Genomic DNA, 26,097 nt, shown 5'->3' with positions numbered 1-26,097 from the left:
TAAAAGTGCATCGGGTCTTTCCAAACCCCTCCCCATCTAGCCTAGCACCCTGTTCCCACAGCGACCAACCAGATGCCCCAATGGCAAACCCTCAAACAGTTCAGGACAGGGAGCAGTATACGTTCCTGGCATCTTCAGAAAGGACTAAAGCAGAGTTTTCAAGATCGAATGCAGAAGTTAGCCAAAGCTGCAAGGCAGCCAAGCGAATGAGATCACCGGCATGCGGGTGGATCGTTATCCTCAGTGCTTTATGTTCCCTGGTGCTCAGGAAAATTAAAATACAAGTCCTGAAATATGCTCAGACCAATTCTGAAGAAATAGCACCCAACGTAACGAGATGCGATATCCCAGCCTTTCTCCTTAAATTAAGCCTCTCTTTAGCATTTTTATGCCCCAGTTTGGGTTTTTATAAGCCTGCCCGTAAAGCCAACGGCATAATTAGTAATAAATCCAGCCACGCAAAGAGTGATTTCTTGCGGCATTTATTTATTTATTTCCCCGCCCCACTCCCTCTCTACATGCACGCAGTGCCTGGATCCATTTTTGTCTGGATTTATGTCAATCCATCTCCACACGATTCCATCCCACCCGGTGGCAGAACAGGCAGGGCTTCCAAGAAAGCCAGGCTAAGCCTGTCACTGCCGAGCGTCAGGCGAACGGGACCGCAAGCCCCTCCCCGCGGCATCTGGTGAGCTCAAGGGGATAGGAAATTGGAAGGAAGGGAGCTGGAAAGGGGCCAAAGGGATGGCAGAGTCCAGATCTTCCCCATGTGGAAAAGGCAGAACCGTCCATTTACGAATGCCGCAGGGGATCAAAACTGCAACATCTGGAACCTGTGATGTGTTTAGAGGTGAGGTTTGGCATCAGAAGGTGACCACAGCACAAAGGTGCCAGATGACTTATGAATAACAGCCTTTAGCAAAGGTGTCATGGACTTTGAAGATGTTTGAACTCAGGACACAAGGGAGAAATGTGCTAAGAGGAAGGCACGTTTGGCAAACCCTCACCATGATCAGCTACTGCCTGGAAACCTATGTCCTCACTGTGGAAGGACGTGTGGATCTGGAATTGGCCTCCACAGTCACTTACGGACTCATTGTTGTTTATGGAAGGCAATCTTACTCGGCTACAAGTGATTGACAAAGTAATAGAAGAAGAAGAAGACAGCACATAGCACAGCACCACTGCTAACAGATGGTAAATGGGAGCTAGGTAGCACCACAAATCCAGTGTCGAGTGAGCCTCCATCTATTGGAACCAACAGACTTGGAAAATATATACTGTTGGTCAATCACACCTCTGGACCGCAAGAGGGAGCCAAACAATTTCCCATGGGCAATGTAAAGCTCACCAGGGAGGGAGACCTTGTGGGTGGAGGTGGGAGAGAGGAGGGCTTGGAAGGGTTGCCCAAAGCAGTACTATAATGTCACGCTGCAAAAATACAATGAATGGGGTGCTGATTAGGGCTACAGTTTTAAAAATAGGCGATGTGGCAGGATGTAATTAATTAGCAAGATTGTTGGCAAGGGAGGGGCAGAACGGGGGAGCCATCAGCAGAACAAGGGAGAGGGAGAAGGAAGGAAGGAAGGAAGGAAGGAAGGAAGGAAGGAAGGAAGGAAGGAAGGAGGGAGGGAGGGAGGGAGGGAGGGAAGGAAGGAAGGAAGGAAGGAAGGAAGGAAGGAAGGAAGGAAGGAAGTCAATTGTAGAACTGTAAAGTGGGAAGTGATCGCTGAAGATTTGATGCTTTTGAATTCTGGTGCTGGAGGAAACTCTTGAGAGTCTCATGAACTGCAAGAAGATCAAACCTATCCATTTCGAAGGAAATCAGCCCTGAGTGCTCACTGGAAGGACAGATCCTGAAGCTGAGGCTCCAATAGTTTGGCCACCTCATGAGAAGACTCCCTGGAAAAGACCCTGATGTTGGGAAAGATGGAGGGCACAAGGAGAAGGGGATGATAGAGGACGAGATGGTTGGACAGTGTTCTCGAAGCCACCAGCATGAGTTTGTCCAAACTGCGGGAGGCAGTGAAAGACAGGAGTGCCTGGCGTGCTCTCGTCCATGGGGTCATGAAGAGAAGGACACGGCTAAACGACTAAACAACAACAACAACAAAGTGGGAAGTACAGTGGTACCTCGGGTTAAGAAGTTAATTCGTTCTGCTGGTCCATTCTTAACCTGAAACTGTTCTTAACCTGAGGCACCACTTTAGCTAATGGGGCCTCCCGCTGCCGCCACATGATTTCTGTTCTCATCCTGAAGCAAAGTTCTTAACCCGAGGTACTATTTCTGGGTTAGCGGAGTCTGTAACCTGAAGCGTCTGTAACCCGAGGTACCACTGTAGTTACCTCCAAGGATCATCTACTCCAACCTCCAGCAATGTAGGAGTCCCAGCTAAACCATCCCTGATGGAGGACCATCCAACTTCTCCTTAAAAACCTCCAACAAAGGGAAGAAGGGAATCGGCATGATCCAAGGAAGGATGACAGCCAGCAGTTGCAGGCAGTGGATAATTGTCCACCCTCTTGTGAACCCCAGAAGAGCCCTGAAGCTGGTTCAGGCCAAAGGGGGTCCCATCTGGTCAGGAGTCCTGCCCTCACAGTGGCCACTCAGATGCACTAATGGGCAACCCACAAGCAAGACCAGAGATTAACAGCAGCACTTTTTTTATTTATTCTCAGCCAATGGCATCCACGGCCATACTGGAGATGGAGCATAGCAACCATGGCCATTGAGAGCATTACCCTCCATTCATATATTCTGAGTCAGACCAGTGGCAGTGGTTCTCCAGGGTTTCAGGCAAAGGGTCTCTCCTGGCCCTACATGGAAATGCCACTGTGGATTGAACCTGGGACCTTCTGCATGTAAGGCAGGTGTTTCACTGCTGAGCTACAGCCCTTTCCTAAGGAGCAAAGGAGATCCAAGGTCCAGAGGGATATGGAGTGTGTATGTGTGCAAGGTGGGGGAGAGTTGGAAGAGATCCTGAGGATCATCTAATACAGGGGTAGTCAACATTTTATACCTACCACCCACTAATGCATCTTTCTTGATGGTAAAATTTCTTTACCGCCCAGCAGTGCTTGATGGAAGGAGGATTCAGCTTGTGCTGTAGAACCCCCTAGAATCCTGAAACTCACACTATTGGGCGGTAGGGACCAGCTTGATAACCCCTGATCTAATCCAACCTCCCACAATGCAGGAATATGGCGCTATCTCCTATGGGGATCAAACCTGTGATCTTGGCTCTAACCCAGGCTTCCTTAACCTCGGCCCTCCAGATGCTTTGAGACCACAATTCCCATCATCCCTGACCACTGGTCCTGCTAGCTAGGGATCATGGGAGTTGTAGGCCAAAAACATCTGGAGGGTCGAGGTTGAGGAAGCCTGCTCTAACCAACTGAGCTATCCAGTGGAGATGGCAACTGGTGTAGGGTCTCCAGTCCCAGCGCAGGGATGCCTGGATGTGATGGTTGCTCTGGTCACTGGTAGTGTAGAGATCTGCCAAACACAAGAAGAGACTGCTGGATCAAGTCGAAACCCATCCAGTCCAGCATCCTGTTCTCACAGTGGCCAGCCAGAAGAGCCTGCAGGATGAGGCCAATGGCCCATTGAGTCCAGAAACCTCTTCTCAGACTGGCCAACCAGAAACCTGCAAGCCAGACCCAAGAGCACCTCTCTCCTCCTGCATTTTCCAAAAACTGGTATTCAGAAGTATTAACTGCCGCAGAGCATAGCCATTGTGGCCGGTAACCACTGACAGCCTTTATCCTCCATGCATTTGTCCACTCCTCTTTTAAAATCATTTTGATGGACATCACTGCAGGAGCAAGTTCTGCAGTTTAACTAAGCCCTGCATGAAGAAGAACTTTCTGCACATAGCTTCTCAAACTCTTTGCTCCTTTGACCAGAGCAGAACCCTGACAAAATACCTGAATCTTCTGAGGGACTTCACGGCTGACCACCCTGCCTGAAACCTCTTAAGGAGCTGCCCTCTGGCATAAATCTTGCCTATTTTTTTTTTGTTTAATTGAGAAAAGATTGCATTTCGCTCTCTAGTAAATCTTCCTCGCCTCATTCTCTACTTCCCCTGCGACACGGCAGGCCTTGTCGCTCTGGCGTCTTGAAGTGGCGGGACTTCCTCTTGCTCAAAATGCATTAATTTGTAAATATCTTCATTTATATGTAAATGTGGATGCCTTGTCCCTTACGCCTCCCCAGCCAATCGCGAACAGCACGCAGGCTGTTTTCACATCAAACTGCTCTTGCCTTTATGGAATGATTTTTGGGTTGCTGGGCTGACAACTCCCCCCTACCCCAACCCCAAATATTATTGTCACTTCCACTCCTTCCCTCGCTATTATTTTTTTATTTCAAATCTCTCCTCTCCTACCACCCCCCCCCCCAATAATGGAAGCACTCCTATCTCCTGTTCCCAGGCTGGATCATATGTGTGAAACAGAATTTCTGTGGTCTTACGAAGTGTTTTGACATCGTCATTTCCAAAACAGAAACACCCCCTCATTTTCTTATTTTTTCTTAAGCAGACGGTGGACTTGCAGGATGAGACGGATAAGAATAAAGTCAGAATTAAGGAATAAAATAGGTGCGTTTCCTGTATTGAAGGGGTTAGATTAGATGACCCTTAGGGTCTCTAAAGGCTACCAGCAAGAAAGAGAAAGGTCCGAGGGTCAGAGAGAGATATCTGGGAGGGTGGTCATTCCCCATTCTGGGTCTGAAGACCCTTCTTTGTCCTGTGGCAATACTGCTCCCACCCTTGGGTGGGGCTGAATCTGCCACACCCTACCTGCCCTAGAAAGAAGAGTCCATGCAAAGGGGTGGAAGGAAGAAGAAGTCCTGACAATAACAGATTGCTTGGCAAGTGTCCCCCCCCCCCCATGGAAATAAGGACACGTGACACAATTAATGGGCAATTAATGGGTTAATGGGCTAATGGGTTAATGGGCTAAATAAGGCCACAACTTTATTGGTTACAGGTGATGAGTGGTATTGGCTTAGGCATTGGTCCTAACTGACTATCCGGCTTCAGCCTGTCTGCTTGAAGTCCGGGAAGGGTTAACCACCAGTAGGGGGAGTCCTGCTGATGCACATCAACTAGGAACTCCCCCGGGGTCACCGTTCGGGGGTGTGCCTTAGGCCCTCACCTCCATAGGCTTTGGACAGGGCCACGCCCCCCAGAATCCTTTATCGGACTACCCTTCAATATGCGGGGCAGGTGATGCCGTTACCTCCCCTCATCCATCTACAGAGCAATACCAATGCCTAACTGCCAATACAAAGGAAGTTGTGACGATTTGCTACAAGGTAGGTGAAAACTGAGTGGCTGGTGCCAATTTGCCAAGTGGAAAAATTCCTACCAGGCCCCTCAACGGCGACCAAACAAGGTCCATAGCAAGGTCAAGGAACAAAAACCTTAAAGGGTGGAAAACAGCTGGAGGCGGCAAAAGAGGGAGACCCCCAGCCGCCCCTGTGTTAAATGAAGCAGGCCACACACCCCGAGCCAGCCCATTGGCTGTCCAGGGGATGACGCGGCTGGGTGAAGTGGCTTTGGCATAACAAGCTACAAGAATTTGCTGAAATGGTGCAGTTGACAGCCTGAGAGGCAATTCAAAACAAAAATTTACGGAAAAGTGGGCTAGATATAAGATATATGTTCAAAAATATAGTAAGGGTTCGCTATTTATGCTAGCATTCGATAAGACATTGGAGAGAGACTGAGTTGAGATATAAGACCAAGGGTACATATTGATATAGGGACGCGGGTGGTGCTGTGGGTTAAACCACAGAGCCTAGGACTTGCCGATCAGAAGGTCGGTGGTTCAAATCCCTGCGACGGGGTGAGCTCCCGTTGCTTGGTCCCTGCTCCTGCCAACCTAGCAGTTCGAAAGCATGTCAAAGTGCAAGTAGATAAATAGGTACTGCTCCGGCAGGAAGGTAAACGGCATTTCCGTGCGCTGCTCTGGTTCACCAGAAGTGGCTTAGTCATGCTGGCCACATGACCTGGAAACTATACGCCGGCTTTTATCTGTCCCGAATCTTCCAACATTGGATGTCCACAAGTTCCAACGATACGAGAGAGGAGGGGGAAAGAACTTTTCTATATCCACTCCATCTTATCCTTGCAAGCCTCTAGACCAGATGGGGCCTTGGTCTGATCCACTGATGTTGTTCTTATAACCGAAATCCTCAGAGATGTGGGCTCCGCCACTGTGGAGGCTCTCAGCAATTTGGGTGAACGACACCCGCCGATGAAATTGTTTCACGACAATATATTATATCTGCACTTGGTGTGATCCGTGAAGATGAACCTTCTCCAGGTTCATTTTTCAGCTTGAAAGAAGTGATTCCTTAACTTTTAATCATAGCTCTGTTTACAGCATCCCTGATGAACAGATTCTCCCCCCCCCCCAAATTATTTTTGCTGTGCCTACAGCAGCCACCATTCACCCCTCTGTTTTCATTCCTTCTTGAGCAGGCTCAGGCAATCAGGGATCACATGGACACTGCAGTGCTTTGTAAGCAATCAGATTTTGCCACTTGCTGATGTTACATTAAAGTAGGCTTACCAGACATCCCTGGTTCCCAGGGACAGTCCCCAGATTTGCAAATCTGTCCCTGGACAAATTCTGTCCCCAGAATGTACCCAGATTTGCAAATCTGTACCCCGAAAACGTGGCAGCGGCAGCCTCAGTAGCCTGGAGCCAGCCTAGTAGCACAGTTGGCTCTAGCTGGCTTCAGGAGCTGCTCGCTGCCGCCGCCGCCACTGCCAAAGGGGAACCAGGGATGTCCAGTGATACGGATCTCTTGCCCCCTTCCCCCTTTGTTTTGACAGATCAGGGGAGGCTCAGGAGTTGTGGGCGGGCGGCTGTTGCCCAGGAGGGGTGCAAGGCGTGCGGTTTCTCTGCCAGGCAAGGTGCAAAGCCCTTCTTTCTCACCCTGCAAAATATAAATGCGCAGAGTTTTTAAAAAACTGGGCAACGGCTGCCTGCCCGCAACTCCTCAGCCTCCCCCAATCTTTCAAAACAAAGGGGGAAGAAGGTCAGGGAAGGCTTGGGAGTCACGGGCAGGCGGTATACCATTGCCCAGTTTTTTTAAAATTGCGCATTTATGTTTCACGAGGGACGCAGGTGGCACTGTGGGTTAAAGCCTCAGTGCCTAGGTAAAGGTAAAGGTACCCCTGCCCGTACGGGCCAGTCTTGACAGACTCTAGGGTTGTGCGCCCATCTCACTCAAGAGGCCGGGGGCCAGCGCTGTCCGGGGACACTTCCGGGTCACGTGGCCAGCGTGACATTGCTGCTCTGGCGAGCCAGAGCCGCACACGGAAACGCCGTTTACCTTCCCGCTAGTAAGCGGTCCCTATTCATCTACTTGCATTTTGACGTGCTTTTGAACTGCTAGGTTGGCAGGCGCTGGGACCGAGCAACGGGAGCGCACCCCGCCGCGGGGATTCGAACCGCGACCTTTCGATCGGCAAGCCCTAGGCGCTGAGGCTTTTACCCACAGCGCCACCCGCGTCCCTAGGGCTTGTCTATCGAAAGGTCGGCGGTTCGAATCACCGCGGCGGGGTGCGCTCCTGCTGTTTGGTCCCAGCGCCTGCCAACCTAGCAGTTCAAAAACACCCCCCCCGGGGGCAAGTAGATAAATAGGGACCGCTTACTAGTGGGAAGGTAAACGGCGTTTCCGTGTGCGGCTCTGGCTTGCCAGAGCAGCGATGTCACGCTGGCCACGTGACCCGGAAGTGTCTCCGGACAGCGCTGGCCCTTGGCCTCCTTGAGTGAGATGGGCGCACAACCCTAGAGTCTGTCAAGACTGGCCCGTACGGGCAGGGGTACCTTTACCTTTACCTTATGTTTCACAGGTTGCGAAAGAAGGGCTTTGCACCTTCATACAATATGCATGTGTGCTTGGGCCCAGGGTCTTTTGCCTCACCATCCCCACTACTGACTCCCTCTTGCTACTCAGCTTAAAAAAAAAAAATTGTCCCTGGATTCATTGAAAAAAATCTGCTAAACATGCATTTAAGCCCATTTGGAAGACGAGCTTTTCTAAGGCAGTAAAGAGTGGCCCTCCAGAAGTATATGGACTTCAGCTCACATCAGCCCAAAAATACATAGCCAGTGGTCCCCATCACTGCATTAAAGATAGAGTAGGGGCAGCAAAGGCAAGTGATGGCCTAGTTCAGGGATGAGGAACTTGTGATCCTCCAGATATTGATGGATTCCAACTCCCATCAGCCCCACCCAATACAGGCAATGGTCGGAGTGATGAGAGTAGTAGTCCAGCAATATCTGGAGGGTACCATGGGATTCTCATCCCTGCTTTAAAACAAGGCAGAGTTGTGATGGAGTTAGCTGGAAGCAGTAAAGGTAACCGCTGGTCTAGTCCAGGGATGGGGACTTGTCACTCACCAGATGTTACTGGGCTCCCCAGTCCCATCAGTCCTAGCCAGTGGTCAGGGATGATGATGGATGTTGTAGTTTAGTAACAGCTGGAGGGCCACAACTTTCTCAGATGTGCCTCAAAAGAAGACAGGGCAGTGATGGAGGAAGCTAGGTGCAGTAATGGTCTAAAGGTAAAGGCAAATTGACCCCTGACCATTAGGTCCAGTTGTGACCGACTCTGGGGTTGTGGCGATCATCTTGCTTTATTGGCCAAGGGAGCTGGTGTACAGCTTCCGGGTCATGTGGCCAGCATGACTAAGCCACTTCTGGCGAACCAGAGCAGCGCACGGAAACGCCGTTTACCTTCCCGCCGGAGTGGTACCTATTGATCTACTTGCACTTTGAGGTGCTTTCAAATTGCTAGGTTGGCAGGAGCAGGGACTGAGCAACGGGAGCTCACCCTGTCGCGGGGATTCGAACTGCCGACCTTCTGATCGGCAAGTCCTAGGCTCTGTGGTTTAACCCACAGCGCCACCCGCGTCCCTTAGTAATGGTCTAGTGAGGGTCTAGTTCAGGGATGAGGAACTTGGACGGCCACGGGTTTCCCAACACTGCCATAAGGTCACATGGGTGATCCTGTTTGAATTCCTGCTCCATGATTGCAGTCATAGAATTGTTGTCTTTCACATGATGGTGTATGTTTTGACTCCACAGAGTGGGAAGTGATGGAGACAGGATGTTTGTGTTATTGTGTTCCGTGTAGTGGGACTCTTGTCCTTTAGTCTTTTTCTCTTTGCTCTCTGATGCTAGAGAGAGAGGGAGCCATGTTGCAGTGCTCCGTGTGTGTTTATATGTAAACAAAGTAGATTAGCCAAAATGCTGAGTTGCTGAGGTGTGTCACGTGCGTGCTGAGCAAACTCTGTGGATCCCTAAGTGTGCCGGTGTCAGTCACTGTGGTGTTCAGGATGAAGAAAGCTTTTGACGCTCCTGAAAAATCAACCAGGAGGGAGAGAACTTGCCAGTCGGGCATGTGTCTCTGCCAGGGTCCTGCTTGAGTGTAGGCTGAACTCCTGACAGATCCTAGCCAATCAGGGATCATAAATCATCTGGGTTACAAGTGCTTTCCCACTCAAAACAAACTAACCAAAAACCACCCCAAGGGGGAGTGCTTGTAAGACTTTGAGGAAGGATTTCATTAAATTGAAGAAGAAGAGTTTGGATTTGATATCTCACTTTATCACTACCCGAATGAGTCTCAAAGTGGCTAACATTCTCCTTTCCCTTCCTCCCCCACAACAAATACTCTGTGAGGTGAGTGAGGCTGAGAGACTTCAGAGAAGTGTGACTAGCCCAAGGTCACCCAGCAGCTGCATGTGGAGGAGCGGAGACGCGAACCCGGTTCCCCAGATTACAAGTCTACCGCTCTTAACCACTACACCACACTGGCTCTAGCTTCTCCATTCAGCTCTGTCCTAGAATATACAGAGTCTGGTGAAAATATATCAGAGCACCTTACAAAGTGATGCCCTATGAGGGGGGGTGAGGAATCCAAAGGTTTTCACGAACATCACAAAGCAGGTTGAAAGGTTCACCTAAGTTTGCACACTCTTCTAAAACGGTTGTGTTGTCCTGCCAAAGGTATCCTGCTAATGTGGAGTTTGTAGCACCCTAAAGACAAAGACATCTATTATAGCATAAGCTCTCCTGGACTCAAGTCCACTTCATCAAATGCACGAAGCGCTAATTTCACTTGTCGGGTGTATAACAGCCAGGTCAAATGGCCGTGAGAGGCAAAGAACTGTAGCCTGCGACAATTCAATTAGAGCTGAAACGCATGCAAAATGAGCACAGGGGCCCTTCACCACTGCAGCATCATTGGCCTTGGACAATGATGACCACTCCAGGGAGCATCCTGGCAAAATGGACAGAAGCACTCATTGGGAATGCCCACATAGCCTCAGAGGTGTCTCATTCTGGGGTCAAGGGGAAAGAGGGTGTCAAGACCCATTCCTACCTTTGCCGCAATGTCTCCACCTCCAGCATTTGAGAGCACCAAAGTGGAGCTTCTAAACCACCAAGAACAAGAAGTCCTCCCACACTTTTGTGCTGATCGGATCCAATCAGAGGGAAAGGAGGCAGGTTGGCTACAAGGGAGAGTCTGCTGGAACCATCAAGGCAAGTTGCCCACCCACCCCCTGCCTGGGACCCTTATAAGGAAAAGATTCTGCTTAAATGTGTGGTTTTTTGGGGGTCTTCCCTTAACTACGGTATTTTTTTTTTTTTTTGGTAGGGGATTGTTATGTACTAAGTTGAAAAGGATCCAAAAGGCAGCAGTCTGATTGGTCCTAGAACAATAGGGTCCAGAATGCAGCAGTCTGATTGGTCCACAGGAGCCACCCAATCCAGCTCCAGGTGGAAGTGAATCTGCAACCTGATTGGCCTACAGGTGAATCCCAGAATTAGCCAATCACGTGGGGCCCATTGTGTAAATAATGTATATAAAGCAGACATTCTGGGGGAACTTCCATTTCTCCTCACCACTATGAGCTGAATAAAGAGCATGAAATCCACTCTCGACTCTGAGTATATTTCAGGGATGTTCTGTGCCTTTTAGACAGGAGCACAGATATGTTTGATTTTTGATGCCGTTAAAAGGTTTTGACCCTGTGTCATTGTTTGTATTTGTGTTACTGCATTTGCATGCATCTGTTTATTTCTGTGAGCCTCTTTGGGGCTGAAAGGCAACATACACACACACACACGCGTGCGCGCGTACGCGCGTTTATGTATATCTTCTTCTTTGGCGATCACTCGTAGTTGAGTAAGATTGTCTTCCATAAACACGGTTTCAACAATGAGTCCGTAAGTGACTGTGGAGGCCAATTCTGGACCCACACGTCCTTCCACAGTGGGGACATTGGTTCCTGGGCAGGAGTTGATCATGGTGTTGATTTGCCAAGCGTGCCTTCCTCTTAGCACGTTTCTCCCTTGTGCGCTGAGTTCGAATGCCTTCAAAGTTCATCACACCTTTGGTAAAGGCTGTTCTCCAACTGGAGCGCTCGCAGGCCAGTGTTTCCATGTGCCGGTTCATGACTAGGGGCTTCCAGATTTCACGATACTGCCCCATCACAATTTGCCGATCGCCATGGGACTTTGGGGGTTTGGGTTGGGTTTTTGGAAGACACCTGTGTGTGAATTTGTTTTATGTGTGTCAATCATACGCTGATCAACACACAGTCTTTGCAGGAGGGCTCTGTTCCGATGGCATGAGTAGTCAAGACGAATTGGTAGATCCTATCTGCTGCAGCCTTCATCTGCCTTCACAGCTGTTGTAACATACCACTGATGATGATCACTCACTGGATCATCCATCACCTTGTCGTGGTGAGTGGGCTTGCACATTCCTATGACCCTTGTGAGCAAAGCCATTGGGAATCTCGTACTCCCAGCAGGGTCACCCAAGGCAGTAAGGTCAAAGGGAAAGAGCTAGACAAAGAATGATCCAAGAAGTCCTCAACGGCAGAACAGGTGGATATATATATATATATATGCCAGTTACATAATGTAGGAGTGAAGACCAGCTCCTAGGGTGCCTCTGGAGAAGGGGCACTGGAGGAACACAAAGGAGATGTTGTTCTGTATGCTCCAGAGCTAAGCATTTAGGAAACACCAAAAACACATGTTTCAAGAGAATGGTGTGCGTGTTCTGTCCCGTATTTTGAGAAGTTAGCTCAAATGCACATAAATGTATCAAACAAATGATGGAAATGTAAGGACTATGAAGAGTCATTCTATCCTATGTGGTGGGATTGCAGCAAGTCAAAGGCCTTTACGGACATGAGATATGATGAAATTAAGAAACATTTTAAAGTGACTTTCCCCAAGATCCCAAAATCCTTCCTGCTGAGGATATTAAGACAGCGAAATCCCAAAGGAAACCTCAAGGGTATTTATGTATGTGATTATAGTGGCAAGGATTCCCTATGCACAGAAATAGAAGGAGGAGAGAATACTTTCAAAGGAAGAATGGTTGATGAAAATCTTGGAATACGCAGAGAAGGCAAAACTGACTGCACTTAGAATCCTTTAAAGAAGACTGAAAAGCATTTCTAGTTATTTACCATACGCAAAGGCCGCAGTGGGGTTTGAAGTGTAAGAAAACAGCAGAATATATTAAGAAACATGTTAGAGAGGAGGAAATTAGATAAAACAGAACCTTAAACCACAACTGTATGCAATTTGAGTTGTAAACATTGATGACGGGTGAGCGGGGAGTCGCTGGTTTTGTTGAACTGGAATATAATTGCTGAGTGACAAATGTAACTTTATGGAAAGAAGAATAAAATATTATTGAAAAGAAAGGCAACACATGGAGATCTCCCCTGATTGTTGCAACGCAACCCTATTTGCGTTGTATACTTGCACAATTATCGTATAATCTTAGAAGGGGGCATGGATCTGAGGGAACATGGCTGTGACTGCCACAAATTTGCCACTAGGGCACTGTCTGGGCTCTGCTGCTCACAGGGAGGGAGAGGGGCTGGGCAGTGGGGTGGTCAGCGCAGTTTGGACATGTCAGCAGACCGAACTAGACACTAGGCCAATGTGCCGACGCAGCAAAGACTTCCTTCCTGGACCTCAGGAAGCAGGAGTGACTTCAGTGCCTGGAGGCGAGATATGTGGCGTTGCTCGCCATCACCCACCTAGAAATGACATGGACAGCAACTTACCGCACTGTGGACTGGTACACCAGGTCCTCCCTCTTACGGTAGTTCTCCATGTGCGACTGGTTGGTGGAGAACATCGCGTCAAAGGTGAAGATCTTCTGTTTGATGGTGCCACCATCCGTCACCTGCCAAGGGGAAAGGAAGGCAGTTGGAGTGGGTCCAGAACAGGGAAGTAACTAACAGGCTTCTAACGCAACTCTTCAGAAAAGGGCAAGTTATTTGATGAATCATGGAAGTTGGGTTCCCCAAAGGTCATCTAGTCCAACCCACTGTGAAGCAGGCAGCTTCCTTCCTTCTTTCCTCCCTCCCTTCCAGGAATCAGTTACCCAACTGCTGATATGGCCTTCCAGCCAGGCCCCTTATTCCATCTTCCTCCCTGCAGAGGAGCAGCTGGAAAACTGTTGCACTGCTAACTTGTTCTGCCAGGGTGATGGCATGGAAGGTAAGGACTCTCAGACTGCGGAGACTAGCGGTTAGAGTATCTGAGTGGGATATGGGACATCAGGGATCAAATCCCTGCTGGCGTTGAAGCTCGCTGTGCAGCCTTGGGTCCAGTCACTCTTTCGCAGCCCACAGGGATTAAATGAGGAGTCCGGACCAGGACCTAGGAGACCTGGGTTTGAATCCTGCCCCCCCCCCCCCACTGTCACAAAGCTTACTGCAGGGAGCTTGGTGCAAGCCACTATCTCTCAGCCTAACCTACCTCACAGGGTTGTTTTGAGGATTAAATGGGTAGGGGGAAGAGCACCACCTTGAGCTCCTTGCGAGAGAGGTGGAACATAAATGCAACCAACAGTATTAATAACAAAACAGCCACCTCATTTAATTTTTACTTCTCTCTCTTTCTCTCAGACCAGCCAGATACTTCAGCGTTGCCCTCCCCTCCCCGTTTCCACCCTTCAGCCAAAAGATTAGAAAACATTATTTTCCCTCTCCTTCTCTGCTTAGCTGCAGTTAGGGCATGTTTAAAGATAAATTAGTACAAACGTGGCGAGAAAAAGGAATTACCCAGGGAATATTTTCCCGCTCCAAAAAAGAAGAAGGAGAAGAAAAGATATATATTTGAAAAAGGGAAGGGGGGAAAAAACACAAGGAAAGAAAGCAGCCCACTTTGATCCGGGAGCTTCAGCAATCGCCATTCAAAGACCGGCAGCAGGGGAGATGAAACCAGAAAACTTGCCGGAGGGCCTGGAGGAAGGCGAGGGAATGAGGTTGGGCCACCGCCGAGCTCTGAAGATCAGGCTGTAGCTTTTAAAGTCTTAGCAAGCATCAGGGGGGCAGAAAGACTTCAGATCTTGCTTGGTTATTTATCTCCTGCACATTTGAGCACACATTTTGCAGGCTTGCATTTCTTCCCCCCCACTCTTACCATTATACATTATCTTGTGAAACACACACACACACACACACCCATAACCTTGTGATGGATTCTGAGGGCACAGCTAGCTACAGATCTAATCTGCTTTCACAGTCCCTCCATTCTGTTCGATCTGACCCTCCAAGTGTCCCTATTCTCCAGGGGAGAACCCTGATTTAGAAAAGCCATCCCAGTTTCTGATTTGATCCCGGAATGTCCGGCTTTTCCTTAGGCGGTCCCTATTTTCATCGGAGAAATGTTGGAGGGTATGGCATTATCCAACCCCCAAGCTGTCTGAAGGCAACCCTGTATGTTTAATGTTTTGTTATGTTTTGATACATGTTGGAAAGCCACCCAGAGTGGCTGGGGCAACCCAGCCAGATGTGTGAGGTATAAATAGTAAAATTATCATTACGGAATGGGATGTCCCTATTTTCATCGGAGAAATGTGAGAAGGGTATGGAACAGAGGTTGTTTGGCCCAGCTTCCAGCCATGCAGGCAAGAATTATGGGCCTGGAAACTTGGAAACCTTCGGCCAGTCAGAACAGACAACTCCATACCCTCCCACATTTCTTCGATGAAAAGAGAGACATCCTATTCCATCATCTGGGAGGCGGGTGGCACTGCGGCCTAAACCACAGAGCCTAGGGCTTGCTGATCAGAAGGTCAGCGGTTTGAATCCCCATGACGGGGGTGAGCTCCTGTTGCTCGGTCCCAGCTCCTGCCAACCTAGCAGTTTGAAAGCAAGCCAAAAAGTGCAAGTAGATACATAGGTACCGCTCCGGTGGGAAGGTAAATGGCGTTTCCGTGCGCTGCTCTGGTTTGCCAGAAGTGGCTTTGTCATGCTGGCCACATGACCTGGAAGCTGTCTGCGAACAAACGCCGGCTCCCTTGGCCAGTAAAGCGAGATGAGCGCCTCAACCCCAGAGTCATCCGCAACTGGACCTAACAGTCGGGGGTCCCTTTACCTATTCCATCATCATCATTTTATCATTTATACTATGCATATTTGACTGCGTTGCCCCAGATGGGCATAGGGAGCTTCCATCATATATAAAAACATAATAAAACATTAAACATTAAAACACTTTCTGATACAGGGCTGCCTTCAGATGTCTTCTCAAGGTTGCATAGCTACTTATCTTCTTAGCTCGGGGGGTCAGATAATTCCATACCCTCCAATATTTCTCCAATGAAAATAGGGATCTCCTAAGGAAAAGCGGGACATTCTGGGATCAGATCAGAAACTGGGACGGTTGCTGTAAATCCAGGACTGTCCCTTGAAAATAGGGGCACATGGAGGGTCTGCAATACCAAGCCCAATGGACCCAATGGCTCAACTCCACAGGAGGCTTAATTCATGGGTGTCCAATGAAGCTTAATGTTGCTCAGGTCAGAAAAGAAAAGGAGCACAGAGTTAAGCATTCACTCCCACAGAAGGCAGAGATGGCCATCAACCTGGATGGCTTCAAAAGAGGTTTGGGCAAATTCATTGAGGAGAGGGATATCAGTGTTGACTAGTCTGGATGGCTATGTTCTCCCTTCCCTGGTTGAACTTGGCCATGTTCCTGAATCCCAGTTGCTGAAAGCTGCTGGAGGGGAGATTTGCCATTTTGTTTAGGTCCTGCTTGTGGTGTCTGGAGGCATGGGCGTAGCCAAGGGGGCCAGCTGTGCCCCCCATCAAGTAAATCAATAAAAAAATACTTAACTAACGAAGGTTCTGCTCCCCCCAAAACACACACACAATTCTGTGTCTGGAGGGAAGAGGTATGCGTTTGCATTTCTTAGTACAGAAAGTATTGATCTGGTGTATAGAGATCTTTCCTATTCTAATTAATTCAAGAGGGTTCTGGAAGCTTCTCCATGTGAAAGAAACAAGCAGAATGTTCCTGATGTTTGGGTTATTCTTTCAGAGAAGCTGAGTACAGCTGACTTAAACTGGGTGCCTTATCTCTTTCAGTCAAGGTCATGCTGACAATAAAAGTAGGGCCAGAAGGAGCCTGGGTTTCACTTTCTCTTTCTATCTCTCTTCCTTCTGGTGTGGTGTTCTGTACCGTGGACCCTTGAGTTACGTACCACTCTGGATAAGAAACTTTCATGTTGCGAACACAGCAAACCCGAAGTGTATACTTCCGTGTTTCACTGTGCGCGCATGCACAGAAGTGCTCTGTGCACCGTGTGTGACGCAGAAGTGCTCTATCATGCCGTGTGCATGTGCGGAAGTGGCGCTTCCAGTTACGGACTTTTCAGGTTAAGTATGGACCCCCAGAACGAATTTAATTTGTATCCGGAGGGTCCACTGTACATAGTAAGCTTAGTGTTAAGTTTTAGACTTGTCATTAAGTTATTGTAAGTTTAAGTTAAGTCTGCTGAAATTGGATTTCTTATGGACAGTGCCAATCCTGATTGTATGGATTTGTGACCATAATGCTTATTTGACTTCAGTAGCAGTAAAGCTCTGCTGGATGAAATACAATTACCTCTGGTCTATTTTTGGGAATCCTGCAACATGTTCAAGTTTTTATTCTGCTAACTATACATTGGAGTTCTGCTCTGGTTCAATATTGAGTGGAATTTCCGTAACAAGAGGATGTTGGACTAGATGGGCCAGTGGCTTGATCCAGCAGCAGGGCTATTGTGGGGAGCTGTGCCACAGAGGCCAATGGAACCAGGTCAGGTCATAAGGCTTTCCCCAGCCACCCAGATAGTTTGGACTACAACTCCCTGGGGCTGACGGGAGATGGAGATCACCAGCTCTGACTGTTTTTGAAAAGAGGACTAGGCAAATCCATAGAGGCTATGGATGGCTATGAGTCCTGATGGCTGTGCTCTACCTCCTGGGTCAACAGCAGGAATGCTTCTGGATGGCAGTTGATAGATACTGCAGAATGGCAAAGTGCTCTTTTGCTTGGGTCCTGCTTGTGAGTTTCCCATCAGGGCATCTGGGTGGCCCCTGTGGAAACAGGATGCAGGACCAGATGGGCCATTGGCCTGATCCAGTAGGCTTTTCTTGAATTCTTAAGTCCCAGTTCTAGCCTTCCTAACCAGAGAGAATGGACAAAATGTTCTCTGCGGCTGCCATGGGATATCCTGGTTTTCCTGGCAGGGGAGAGAATCATAGAATCATAGAGTTGGAAGAGACCACAAGGGCCATCGAGTCCAACCCCCTGCCAAGCAGGAAGCACCATCAGAGCACTCCTGACATATGGTTGTCAAGCCTCTGCTTAAAGGCCTCCAAAGAAGGAGACTCCACCACACTCCTTGGCAGCAAATTCCACTGTCGAACGGCTCTTACTGTCAGGAAGTTCTTCCTAATGTTTAGGTGGAATCTTCTTTCTTGTAGTTTGGATCCATTGCTCCGTGTCCACTTGTCTGGAACAGCAGAAAACAACCTTTCTCCCTCCTCTATGTGACATCCTTTTATATATTTGAACATGGCTACCATATCACCCCTTAACCTCCTCTTCTCCAGGCTAAACATGCCCAGCTCCCTTAGCCGTTCCTCATAAGGCATCGTTTCCAGAGAGAGAGAGAGATCTCCACCTATTTTATAAGGGCCCCCCTGGATCAAACGTTCCCCTCTCCTCCACCGAGGCTGCTCCCATCCAAGTTGCGCCTCGTCTCAGAGATAATGCACGACAAGGCGCGAATCTGCTAATGAAATAACGCACCTGGAGGCAGTGTCAAAATGTCTCTTCCAAGGGAAATGTGAAAATGCAGATGGTGTTAATAAACTCCAGAAGCAATGTCTGGGGAATAAATAAATAAATACGTGGAGAGACGGCATTATTGGCACGTGATGGGAGAGGAGGAAGGGAAAGGAACGGGGGTTAACTTTATGCTGCTCTTGGCTTCCCCCCTAAATCATCCTGGTAACTGTAGTTTGCAAAGGATGCTGAGAATTGTTAGGACACCCCTATTCCCGTTACAAAGCTACAAATCCCAGAGGGGCTTCACAATCAACCCCTCTTCCCAGGGAACACTGGAAACAACAGAGGGTCTCCAAACAACTCTCAACACCCTCAACAAACTATAGTTAACAGGATACTTTGGTGAGTCATAACTGTTATAATTGGAACAACAGTACTGTAAGTATTGTAGGCAACATGATAGCCACCAGTGCTGTGCGGTCAGTGGACTAGAGGGACTAGGCTAGTCCTTTAAATGTCCCCCTGGAGCTTCCTTCCCAAAGCCCAAGAAGCTTTTGCTTGGCTTAGGCAGGGAGGCGCGATGTTCTGATGGAGAGCTTTCCAGACTTTTCATGTTGGTTACACACTTTTTAGACATTCATCATTTCGTGACACAATAATTCAGTTTCACTAACAAAATGGAAGCTGAACTAACCCCTTTCTGGCCCTGGGAGGAGAAACAGGAGCGTTTGCGTGACACACCTACACACTGCACCTGGCACACTAATGTGTCGCAACACACAGTTTGGAAAACTCTGCTCTGATGGGATCCAAATCCCTCCCGCCACCTTCCCAAAGCCCTCCCGGCTTCTTGGAAGGAGGCAGGAGGGCTCCAGCATCCTGTGTAAGAGACCTGATGCCTCCTTCCCAAAGCCTAGGAAGGTTCTGCTGGGCTTAAGGAGGGAGGCACGAGGCTCATGCACACAACATCGGTCCTCCCACTGCTCTCCAAAGCTGGTGCCTCTAACCATAACATTTCCCCTATGAAAAATTTCACTGCACAGCACTGATAACCACCTGTAACTATTTGTGTGGGATGTGATACCTAAGTAGCAGTTGAGTACAATATTCCTTGTTTTCCTAGAGTGGACATGTGGAGTAATGTTTGGTCCAGCCAGTCGCAAGCTTCCTGTTTCCTCCTGGTTGGGACATAACAGTGGGGTAACCTCGGGGTAACATAACCTCGGGGTAAGTACTTAATTCGTTCCGGAGGTCCGTTCTTAACCTGAATCTGTTCTTAACCTGAAGCACCACTTTAGCTAATGGGGCCTCCTGCTGCTGCTGTGCGATTTCTGTTCTCATCCTGAAGCAAAGTTCTTAACCCGAGGTAATATTTCTGGGTTAGTGGAGTCTGCAACCTGAAGTGTATGTAACCCGAGGTACCACTGTAGACTGTCCCTATTTCCTTCAGAGAAATGTTGGAGGTTATGGAAGAAGATCCCTGCTGCTGAATTAGACAAATGGCCCATCTATTCCAGCGTAACGCAAAAGGACAAGGCATGCTGCACACACTCCTCTCGTTGACTTCCTTCGTCGTTGGAGCAGCTTTTTAGCAAGAGCAGCAGAGAACACTGGGATTATCCCCATATGGGATAGATCCACAGGTACTGTATATACTTTGTAACTAAGCATGCCTTCAGGGATCCAACTGTGAACTGAATGTGTGAGTAAACTTCTTTTATATAAGAAGTTTTATATACCTTGCTTTTATATGCTTTACACAAGATTGTGGTGTGTTCATTCTTTTAAGAGGGATAAAAGGGAACTTACCAGGCACATACAATTCAATACTGAATTGTATGATAGTGAGAGGCCTACACAAGCCTGTAACCAGTTATCCGCTGTGCATTTAAAAAAGGGAATGTGAAACTCTGCTAAGCAAAGGAACTTGCTAGAGCAAATTAGGAAGGATATTAATAAACAATATATCCTCTCCTGCCTCCCTGAACAGTCCCACAACTTGAAGGATGGAGCAATCTTTCTTCCTGCTTCTCAGTGGTGCAGCGTATGCCGGCGCTGCCTGGGGCGGGCATGCTGGGTGTGCCCTGGAGGGGGTCGGGGCTCAGGGGGCGCCCTCCTGGGTGCCACAGTTCAGGGTAGGAGAGGGGTGGGGAAACTGCTGCCCACTCTCCTTCTGCTCCCAGACCTGGCCCGGGGGCCGGAGCTGAACCAGGCACAAGCGCCGCAGCCAAGGCACAGCTCCTTCTGGTGCGGAGCCAGGCTTCGATGAAGGAGTCTGCTGTGGGGGCGCCTGTTTGCGCCCCCTCTCAAAATTGCACCCGGGGCCATGGCACTCCCCACGCTACGCATCTGCTGCTTCTCCAGAGGACAGGACCCAAGCCAAATGCTTCAAATGGCGAGAAAGGAGATTCCGACTAAACATTCAAGAGAAGTTGTTGATGGTAAGCGCTGGTGGACAGTGGAACTGACTCCTTTGGAAGGTGGCAGACTCTCCGTCCTTGGAAATTTTTAAGCAGAGGTTGGCTGGCCATCTGTCAAGAATGCTTGAGTTGAGATTCCTGCATTTGCAGGGGGTTGTATAAGATGACCTTCGGTGGTAGCCCGCCTCCCCAACCCTACAATTCTGTGATACTATGAAATTTATTATGCAGATGTCGGTTGTCATGGCAGCCAGAAAAATAAATCAGAAGTCACCATTTTCATTTTTAAACATGCTTCAAAGAACCACCGTCTTTCACAAAATAAAAAAGAGAATTTCAAGTCAATTCCTTTGGCAATCATCACAGGTTGACTCCAGCGCTGGAGTCACCTTATAATTCTTCTCCTTCCGTGGATCAGAGCCTGGAAAACTGGACTGGAGAGTTCAGAGCCGCAAGACCCAATTCTTGCAAACACCCTTCCAGAGCACCCTCTACACAGCAGGGAGCCAGGCCTCCATCTAGCTCTTCAAATGCACCATGCGTCGTCCCTCCTAGCTGAAATTTCACTCCATTTTTTTTTATTGCGCAGGAACCAAGAGGAATTTGGGGAGGGGGAAGAGAATGGGGTGGGGAGGGAGGGAGAGGAGCTGTCAGTAAAACTGTCTCCTCAAATTTATTTGCTCAGCCAAGGTTTTATTGCAAAGAAAATACACACTCTCACATACACAAGATAAAGAACTGGAGGGGGAATTATCCGGGTCGTAAATCCCTTCACACTTTGTAGGGATGCCTGGTGGACGTTTTCAAGGACACAGACCATATCAGCGGCTCTTTAACATCACCGTGCATATTATTAATTGTTGTTCTTGATTTCCTTATTTGAAAACTCTTCCAAGAAGCCTGGGGAAATATTAAATAAAATTTTCCACTTGGCAAATTGGTACCAGCCACTTGGTTTTCGCCTAAAGGTAAAGGTAAAGGTACCCCTGCCCGTACGGGCCAGTCTCGATAGACTCTAGGGTTGTGCGCCCATCTCACTTAAGAGGCCAAGGGCCAGCGCTGTCCGGAGACACTTCTGGGTCACGTGGCCAGCGTGACATCGCTGCTCTGGAGAGCCAGAGCCGCACACGGAAACGCCGTTTACCTTCCCGCTAGTAAGCGGTCCCTATTTATCTACTTGCACCCGGGAGTGCTTTCGAACTGCTAGGTTGGCAGGCGCTGGGACCGAACAACGGGAGCGCACCCCGCCGCGGGGATTCGAACCGCCGACCTTTCTATCGGCAAGCCCTAGACACTGAGGCTTTTACCCACAGCACCACACGCGTCCCTTGGCTTTCGCCTACCTCATAGCAAATCGTCACAACTTTCTGGGTATTGGCGGTTAGGCGTTGGTATAGTTCTGTAGATGGAAGAGGGGAGGTAGCACCATCACCTGCCCCGTATATTGAAGGGTAGTCCAATAAAGGATTCCAGGGGGCGTGGTCCTGTCCGAAGCCTATGGAGGTGAGGGCCTAAGGCACGCCCCCTAGCGGTGACCCCGGGGGAGTTCCTAGTTGATGTGCAGCAGCAGGACTCCCCCTACTGGTGGTTAACCCTTCCCGGACTTCAAGCAGATGGGCTGAAGTCGGATATAGTCGGTTAGGACCAATGCCTAAGCCAATACCTCTCATCACCTGTAACCAATAAAGTTGTGGCCTTTTTTAGCCCATTAACCTTAATAATTCTGTCATGTGTCATTATTTCCACTGCAGGGGCGGGGGGGAGGGGACTTGCCACGCAACCAGCACCATGCTCTAACCGACTGAGCTATGTTGGAAGATTCAGGACAGATAAAAGAAAGTCCTTCAATATGCAGTGAATAGTTGAACTCTGGAACTCCCTCCCACAGGAGACAGTGATGACCATTGACTTGGGGGGCTTTAAAAGAGGATGGGGCAACTTCATGGAGGATGAAGTTATCAATGGCTGCCCGTCACAATGTCTGTGCTCTACCTCCATTGAATACCAGTTGCTGGAAACCCCAAATGGAGAGAGTGCATTTGTGCTCAAATCCTGTTCACAGGCTTCCCACAGGTATCTAGGTGGCCACTGTGAGAACAGGATGGTCAGCTCACTGGCGTAGCGTGGGGGGTGCAGGGGGGGGCGGCCACACCGGGTGCAACATCTGGGGGTTAGGGTTAAGGGGCGCAAATCCACGGGTTAGGGGGCACAAATCCACGGGTTAGGGGGCGCAAATTACTTGCCTTGCCCCGGGTGCTGACAACCTACACTACGCCACTGGGTCATCTAGATGGGCCCTTGGCTTTATCCAATTGGGAGCTTTTTATGTTCTTATAAACGGCCTTCCAAGTTCCCCAAGCCCAAACTGGAAAAACTGCTAAGGATCATTTCTCCCAAATTAACATAGGAAGCTGCAAACCGCATCATTGATCCAACCAGCTTGGGATTGTCTACACCAAGTTTTGACAAATTCACGGAGTGTTTAGCAGGGTCAGCAAACTTTTTCAGCTGTAGGCCAGTCCACTATCCCTCAGACCTTGTGGGGGGCCAGACTATTTTTTTTTTTTTTTTTTGAGAAATGAACAAATTCCTATGCCCCACAAATAACCCAGAGATGCATTTTAAATAAAAGCACACATTCTACTCATGTAAAAACACCAGGCAGGCCCCCCAAACAACCCAGAGATGCATCTTAAATAAAAGGACACATTCTACTCATGTAAAAACACGCTGATTCCGGGACTGGCATGGGACAAATTTAGAAGGCAATTGGGCTGGATCCGGCCCCTGGGCCTTAGTTTGCCTACCCATGGACTAAATGGTCAGAATTTGGGAGGTTTCAGGGGATGGAAAAACTTCACCTCAGGTCAAATCCACAACGGGCTGCAACTACAGTGGTACCTCAGGTTACAGATGCTTCAGCTTACAGACGCTTCAGGTTACAGACTCTGCTAACCCAAAAATAGTACCTCGGGTTAAGACGTTTGCTTCAGGATGAGAATAGAAATTGTGCTCCGGTGGCACAGCAGCAGCAGGAGGCCCCATTAGCTAAAGTGGTGCTTCAGGTTAAGAACAGTTTCAGGTTAAGAATGGACCTCCAGAACAAATGAAATACTTAACTCGAGGTACCACTCTATCCCAATTTACAGGGGCATCCTCTTGCAAATTTGCAAACACACACTTGCTGCGTTTATACAACAAAAACACTCTTCTCACACTCTTTTTTTAGAAGGAAGAGGAGGCGGTACAGATTTATCCATCCTACCTACAATTTCTGTATGACGTCCAATGTGAGCTGATGGACAGATCCTCTCTTGGTTCTAGGGAATGAAAGATGGGGATGCAGGGGCTTTGTCAGTTTTGATAGCTGTCAGCTCCTGGCTTGGTGTCGCAATTGACATATGCTAGCCATGAAACTGACGTCTCGATCAAAAAATATAAAGCTGGAGTGGGGGGATGGTGTGCAGAGGACATTTCTTTCCCCGAACACCGCCGAAAATCCTTTAATTGGCAGCACCCACCTGAGAGAAGTGGCAAACATGAAAACGGATTTCACGCCAGCTCAAATTATCTACCCGTCTTCCGGCTCGGCCCTTCAAATGTGATGGGTCCCTTTCGACGGTGCAAAAACAAACAAACAGGTGTCTGCAACTATGGCCTTTGGCATGGAACAATGCATGGAAAAAACTCAAGTTCTGGGAAGTAAAGAGGCACAACAGATCCGCAGAGAGAATAACAGCAGAGCATCCAAAAGGATCACAGAAGACAAATCTTAAATTCTCAGACGTTTGCTAGACAAAGTTTCAGCTTCCTGCTCTGTTTCCAAGGGCACGATAGTTTATATCTGTATCTATATCTACACCTCTACTTATGTGTATAGAATCATAGCTGGAAGGGACCCTACGTATAATCTGCAATGCAGGAATACGCAGCTGTCCAATAAGGGGATTGTACTTGAAACCGTGGCATTATCAGCACTGTGTAATAATAATAATAATAATAATAATAATAATAATAATAATGTATTTATTATTTATACCCCGCCCTTCTGGCTGGGTTTCCCCAGCCACTCTGGGCGACTTCCAACAAAATATTAAAATACAATACAGTGGTACCTCAGGTTAAGTACTTAATTCGTTCCGGAGGTCTGTTCTTAACCTGAAACTGTTCTTAACCTGAAGCACCACTTTAGCTAACGGGGCCTCCTGCTGCTGCTGTGCCGCCAGAGCCCGATTTCTGTTCTTATCCTGAAGCAAAGTTCTTAACCTGAAGCACTATTTCTGGGTTAGCGGAGTCTGTAACCTGAAGCGTGTGTAACCTGAAGCGTATGTAACCCGAGGTACCACTGTAATCTGTTAAACATTAAAAGCTTCCCTAAACAAGGCTGCCTTCTGGTGTCTTCTAAAAGTCTGGAAGTTGTTTTTCTCTTTGACATCTGGTGGGCGGGTGTTCCACAGGGCGGGTGCCACTACCGAGAAGGTGCTCTGCCCTTCTGGCGGTTCCCTCGCTGTGAGAAGTGAGGTTGCAGGGAACCAGGCAGAGGGCCTTCTTGGTAGTGGCGCCTGCCCTGCGGAATGCCCTCCCAGCAGATGTCAAGGCAATAAACAACTATTTTACTTTTAAAAGACAACTGAAGGCGACCCTGTTTAGGGAAGTTTTTAATGTCTGATGTTTTATCGTGTTTTTAATATTCTGTTGAGAGCCGCCCATGGTGGCTGGGGAAACCCAGCCGGATGGGCAGGGTATAAATAATATATTATTGTTGTTGTTGTTGTTGTTGTTGTTGTTGTTGTTGTTGTTGTTGTTGTTGTTATGCCAGACTGGATGGGCCAGTGGCTTCAACCAGCAGGCTCTCCTTATATTCTTAATTAAGTATCATTTTCAGACTGGGAGCAGGGAATACGGATCATATCTGCTATGCTGATTTCCATTCCAGACATGGGACGAATAAGATCAAGGCTTTCCCATCTCATTTTCATTTTCGCCAGAATTCTCCAACATCCCAGCTTTTGTCAAGCAAACACAGGTCAGCCTCAAGGAATGTGTGTGTTCAGATTCCATTGCCTCGTTCTCCTTTCTGGCGTTCCATTCGCCGCTGGGAGAAACAAATCACAGCCGGTCTTCCCTGACCCGTCTCAGCACAGCTTGGAAATGGGACGGCGATTTTCGCTTGCCCGGCACAAGCAAAACAGATCAAAACTCATCTCCCCACCCCCACAAGCAAACTCTCCGCAGCCGCCCTCTAAAGTGCTGCCCCCCCCTCTATCCCTCTCCATGTTCTACAAAACCAATTACAGACTGGAAATAGCTGTAATAAACTTGATATCCCACTCATGGCCCAATCCCACCGATGCTGAAAGAATGTGTAATAGCTGCTGGGACACACAAGGGGAAGGAAAAACAACAACTCACAGCGGTTTCATCACTCAGGTTGTTTAAATTGTGTCCTGTGCATCTCCTGGCCTACTGCCCCCCTCCTGTTGCTGCAAAACAGGACGGAGTGTACAGCCAAGCGCTTTGAGACGCTGTGCGGCGACTCAGCACC

The 26,097-nt window shown here is 48.6% G+C and overlaps 1 protein-coding gene across 3 annotated transcripts in view; it reads right to left on the bottom strand.

Annotated features, from left to right (window-relative positions):
* IGSF21 (immunoglobin superfamily member 21) overlaps positions 1 to 26,097 on the bottom strand; it is a 236,356-nt gene that overhangs the window by 95,875 nt on the left and 114,384 nt on the right. For 2 of the 3 annotated variants that reach the window (XM_083454074.1, XM_083454073.1), the window contains exon 3: positions 13,128 to 13,249. In XM_083454074.1, coding sequence (XP_083310200.1) covers positions 13,128 to 13,249 — 122 coding nt within the window. Of the gene's footprint in view, positions 1 to 13,127; positions 13,250 to 25,964; positions 26,079 to 26,097 lie in introns of those variants that run through there. The other variant, XM_083454075.1, reaches the window with a different exon arrangement.

This window comes from Podarcis tiliguerta, assembly GCF_965153285.1.
Source record: "Podarcis tiliguerta genome assembly, chromosome: 8".
NCBI lineage: Eukaryota > Metazoa > Chordata > Lepidosauria > Squamata > Lacertidae > Podarcis > Podarcis tiliguerta.
This window is presented reverse-complemented; position numbering and strand designations above follow the sequence as displayed.